The 6,225-nt window shown below is 28.0% G+C and overlaps 1 protein-coding gene across 1 annotated transcript in view; it reads left to right on the top strand.

Moving 5' to 3' along the window:
* Positions 1 to 6,225, top strand: part of LOC108691145 (glutamate receptor ionotropic, kainate 2) — a 146,300-nt gene that overhangs the window by 128,655 nt on the left and 11,420 nt on the right. Inside the window, exon 14 of the mRNA XM_018198800.1 lies at positions 5,715 to 5,912. Coding sequence (XP_018054289.1) covers positions 5,715 to 5,912 — 198 coding nt within the window. The remainder of the gene's footprint in view (positions 1 to 5,714; positions 5,913 to 6,225) is intronic.

The raw sequence follows: 6,225 nt of genomic DNA, 5'->3' as shown, positions 1-6,225 counted from the left end.
AATTTATTCATGAAATATGAGTATATATATATATATATATATAATTACAATGCCAATAACCTTCCATTTACATTATCAGTCTATTTTTTTTTTCGCATCTATACTTAATTCACGCAATTCTACTAAAAGCAGTTTTCTTCTTTTTAGCCATATATATATATATATACGTACGCTTGGAAATTCGCTGTAGTTCAGTTATGTACTAAGTGTGCCCTGAACAGGGAGAGAACTTTATTAGATTTGGGAATATTTTGCAGAAAATAAAAAATATACGACCTAAGCAATAAAGCTAAGAGAAATTTGTTCTAATATCCCAAAAAACTCGTATTTTATACTTTCTTAAAAGTAAACTTTCCATTGTTACAAAATTACTATTAATTCCGAATATCTTACTTTAATTTAGAAAATCACATGAGTAAAAAATTGGAACTGATCTATACCTTATTGTTAGTGTGATAAAAAAAATATGTACATTATTAATTTTTGCTTTTAAAAAATTCTTGCTTTTGCAGAAATAAATTTTAATAAAAACATTTTATGTCCGTTTTATAAACACGCCCGTATTTTACATGTATAAATGTCGCAAATCTCACTTAAATTTTTAAGTGGTTTTACTTGCATGAAAGGCGAAATTCAACGTATATTTCAAGATAAAAAACAAATAAATGTCAGACGCACAAAGGCATCATATAAGTATGCTATAATTATGGTAACAATTATGGAAGATAAATAGCATCGAATTTTAAACTAAGAGAGACTTTAAATACATGAAATGCATATAGCAATCACAATAAATTTACTATTTTTAAAAACAGCAATACAAAACAGCAATATAAAAAAAGCATATCAATTTTAGCAAAAGAAATAACTATGTTTCGTATAATGATAAATACACAGATTATAATTAGGTACCCTTAATAAGATATTATATAAGGTACATCTTTTATAAATTATAGATGTATTTTAGATGTTAATTAAAAATTAACTGTTAAATAATCTATATAAAAATTGTCTATTCAGCAACAAAATTGAACAACTCTCACAAACGATATGAACATAATATATTTATATAAATTTTAATAGTTATGCTTAATTTTCATAGTGTTCCCCAAATGTTGTTCACGAATTCTTTAGTAATTTTATCGTATCAACAAAGTAAAAATTTACAAAAAACTGTTCCTTTTATTTATACTATTTTAGACAGAAATTAATCTCTTTTTAATATTTTCCTTTTCAACTGATAAATATTTCGCAATTACTAGTTTAAAATAAAAAACGCTAATATAAATTGGAAAAATTAATAATAAATAAAAAACAAAATGAAATTTATGGACCTGAATATATGAATTCTTTAGCCAATTTTGATCTTTATAATTCAAATACTATTATAATCATAATTTCATCTTTTAATCTTATTAATATCCAGAATACGTTATTAAAGTAATAAATGCTGGTTATATCTGCTGGTGATATCTCTTAAAAAAATATAATATTCTTTGTCTTCATATAAATCCGCTCCAAGAAATTCTCTCAACATTTAATTTTTTACTTCCACTGCCATAGGAATAGAATGAAGCTATATCATTCTATTCTATAATACGATAGGAATAGAGTGAAGAATGTCAGCGGTGCAGAATAGTGCGCAATTGGCTTCTAGTTGTCGAATAATAATACGTGCAATATTGTATAGAGTTCCGTCAATCGCGAGAAAAGTATCCGCGAGATATGAACTCGGGATGGCACCGGCATTGCTATTGTGGACAATGGAAGCATTCGGAAAGAAAGAAACTACGTCATTATTCACGCCATACTTTTCTTTTTTTTGCCGTACTTACAAAGATTAAAAAAAATGGAGCTTGCACAAGTAAAGCTTTTTTCTTAAAATTTTATTTTATTTTACTTGAAATACTGTTGCATTATGTAAATGTTTAAAAATCTATTAAATAATATAATTTATCACGTATAATAATCAAACAGCAATATGTGTTAATATAGATTATTAATTCCAAAGATAATAAATTAATAAATACAATCTTTATAAGCACATGAATTATTAAATGAATATTGATTGTATTCAAGCTTAGATTTTCAGTCAATGAAAACAAAACTTGAGAGCAAACTAGTTTATAAAATTATTATATATACAATCCTCATGAATGTGAATATAAAAAAAGTTAATTTAAAAAAACGAATATCAGCCCTGCATGCACATATAAGTCAAAATGCTTTTCAATTATGTCTATGTTATTATAGCAATTTTTTATTGGTTTTAATAATTAACTAAAATATCAGCCGATTCATTTTTTTATAGTAGTTTTCAAATTAATTTTTTATTTTACAAGTCACTTACATTATTGTTTTATATGATTTATTATTTATATTTTTATGTTGCTCTATATCATACTTTATATATTTGCAATTAAGGCGTATAATTTACATTGAAATAATTTTCCTCCTATTTTTAACATAAAGGTACATAACGTTTTGTAACAATAATTAATCATGTCCCTTGAGATTTTAGTTCCATGTAATACTAAAATGGATTAAAGAGCAATGAACTTTATATGCAAGAAGCGTGAGATAAAAGTAGCTTTTGGTAAATTCTTGGTAGTAAATTCAACGTTCGATTCTTCACTTTTATGACACGAATGACTGCTGCGGATATTCTTCCTGCAGCATCGAACAGTGTTTTCCGAACTTACTTGCTCCATATTTCATGTCACATAAAAGCAAGAAAATATGTTACTAAGAAGCAGAACTGACAGAAAGAATATTCTGGCTTTATAATTCTTATCGATCTACTATTATTATATAAATTGTAATAAAATATTTAAAATAATAAATAGCGAATTAAAAATGTATTTCTTGTTGCAAGTACATTTGCAAATCGTATTTTATGAATTATTTTTTAAAGACGTATACATGTTTATTGCATATATCATATTAATCATTTTAATTATCTTTTATAATACTAAGTCTACAAAAAAAAATAGATATTGCATTGCAATATTTATCTATATTAAATGCTAATTGCTTCTCTTGAAAACTTTTTGGAAATACAGCGGCATAGATGCATGCTGCTTATGTGGTCATTTGTTATAGAGCATGGAAATTCGCAAGGTTAGGTTTCACAGTGAGATTTGAGTTGGTGTTGTTTCTCCAACAATGCCAACGGCGTGGTAGAAAGGAGGTTTTGTTTACACTAAGCTGCGATGCACGTGAAAACAATTACATGTCCTCAACAGCATCTCGCCTGGTAATATTCCCCGTGATACCTCACGAATTTCCGCATCTTCGTCATCCATTTCTATTATCACTGGCAAAAGCAATTACTAGAATACGAACTACATACGCATCATATATTGTATTTAATATACCTGTTGCGAGATTTCACCAGACTAGACTACCAAAAATTTAGTTATAAATAACAGAAAATACTCATGCTGAGATGTAATGTTTAATCAAATAGATGATTAGTTTCCTAAATCACATTTCTACATGAGATTATCAATTATTCGCGATTAATTATCTGATTCAAGCATAAATTCTACTTTTGGACGAGTTAACTACTTTTGATTTAAAAGGATAAAATTAGGACTTAATAAATGTAAATACATTACATTACATACATAGAAAAGGTGACTAAATGTATGGCTAAGTAAGTACATCAAACTTTGATACGAATAATAATTTCGTTAACAAGACGTTATCTTGCATATCTGTTTGTCATGTCGTTAAATCATTGCGACGTAATGTCAGCTCTTTTAAATTTACAAATTACGAAATGCATTGTTTTATACGCATCGAACACAGTTTTTCGCTCATATGTCATAACGTATGAATTTTAAAATATATTCCTGTTCTGAAAATGAAAAGCGAACAAAATGATAGTATTTTAAAGATGTGGAAATATACATATAAAGCTGGATTCAGATCAAGCAAATGAGCATAAACAAATGCGAATGATTTGCTTCAACAGTATCGCGAGTAAATTATTCATGTTTATTCGCGCTCATTTACTTAGTCTGTGAATATGATTTAAGACAATGCTAAGCATGACTTAGATCAACTGTTATAATTGATTTCTTGAATTAAATCAATTTCTCGTTGTACATTATATACTTAACAAATGTTGAAATAAATCTTAGATCGTTACATTGCATGCTTACACACGCAAAACTTTGAACAATTTATTTAACAAATAAAAGAAATTAAAAACTTCTGCATATATCAAACAGATAAAGAGTAGAATCTCACATAGAAATATCTACAATATATCATATAATGCCAATTGACTCTGGTGGCACGTATGTACATGCGGGGTTGTCGTTGCGACTGTCTCGAGTGTCAGGAAATTATGGTTCATGTCAGCCAGATGCGTCGAGAATCGCGGTTTGAGCATTCAGAGAGAGATATTGCAGAGAGTGTAATATTGCAAATAATATTAATATGCGCGTAATATTGTGCACGCGCAAAAAATTGTTCTCTCATCGATTTAAACTAAACTCGATAGATAAGAAAATTTGCTTTTTTTTTAACGTCGCCAAAAGAGCCATTCCACATAAAATCACTTATAAAACATGAAATTATATTCGACGTATGAATTATACACATTCATTACACATCGTGAATACGTGGATTACATCGTGCAAACTCTTTCACGGAATATTACCGCGCAGTAGAATTAAATCCGTTCGCTCAATTCCCGAGCGGCAGATGCTGCGTAATACGAGAATGAGAAAATCATTCATGGGTGTTCTACATTCGGCGATCGTTTTCACGTCGGCCTCGCCATTAATGGATCGAAATATCTAAACGAGATCCCGTATTACATTCTTCGAATGTTACGAAAAATTTTTCAAGAATCATTGTTGACCTCGTCACCTTGGTATGTCCTAATGCGTTTTCGATCGATCTTTTGAATCTCCTTACAATCCTTCGCAACAAAAGAAAAAAGTATCTGCCTCACAATAAATATGTATCAAAAGATTTACACGTAAGAAATCCTATTAAAGTTTTAAACGGATGCTTCCCTCATATGTTTGCAACAATTTGATTTCGAACTACTGATTTGATTGGATTAAACAATTTCTGTTGTTTTAAGAACATACAATAGAAAAACACATATCACTTGATTGTTTGAAAACGCATTAAACTGTATAATGATACCATTACAAAAAACTTATTTTTTACACGGAAAGAATAATTTTGCTGAAGTACCCAAAAATTTAGCTATAATATATACAGATTTAAAAATAATTTTGTTGGACTATCAAAATAATTATGTAGAACATTCAAATTGTAGGATGTCTTTCGTAGCATTGTTTATCATGCTTGAAATTCCTACAATTATTTTGATAATCCAACAAAATTATTTTCAGATTTGTACCTACATATTTCAGCGAAATGGTTTTTTCGTATACGTTTTTAAAATTATAAGAAGCTAAAGAGATTGTTAAAATTAATCAGTATATTTATTCGCAATAATTTATGTTTATACTTCTAAATTCTTCTAAATTGACTAATAAACTAGTGTTTCCATAATGTAGTTTTATAAAGGAATAATACGGATTAAGCTAATAACATTTGCAAAGCAGAAAATAATTTGAAATTAATTCCCAGATTTGGTATCGTCAAATTAGAACATCCATAAATTTGCTAAATAAAAAATTAAGATTATTCAAAATGAATATGAAATGAATCCTCGTTATCAGGCAACTAGTACGAGAATAGTAGGCGGCATTTGGTGGTTCTTCACGCTAATCATCATCTCCTCTTATACTGCAAATCTGGCTGCTTTTCTAACGGTGGAGAGGATGATAACGCCGATCGAGAATGTCGCTGATCTCGCGGAACAAACTGAGATATCTTATGGCACTTTAGAGGGCGGAAGTACGAAGACGTTCTTCAGAGTAAGTGCAAAAAATTACAGAAAAAAAATTGCTTTTACATTTTCTGTGCAACTTAATAGCACATTTTAAAATGTCAATAATATATGATTATTATAACATATTTAAGTATTAACAATTTTCTTTTATTTGTATTTCCAATATTATAATATTACAATTTTCGTATTCTTTGTTTATAGTATAATTTTTAAAAAATCATGATTTACATAAAAATTTATATAAAAATTTTCAAAATATAATATTGGTATTAGAATAATAAGTTATAACAGATGACGTGATCTCTGATCTTTTAATTATTATTTAATAAAATGTTAAA

The sequence above is a fragment of the Atta colombica genome, unplaced genomic scaffold (genome assembly GCF_001594045.1).
Source record: "Atta colombica isolate Treedump-2 unplaced genomic scaffold, Acol1.0 scaffold41, whole genome shotgun sequence".
Lineage (NCBI taxonomy): Eukaryota > Metazoa > Arthropoda > Insecta > Hymenoptera > Formicidae > Atta > Atta colombica.
The sequence above is the reverse complement of the archived record's forward strand: the minus strand, read 5'-3'. Positions and strand labels throughout refer to the sequence as shown.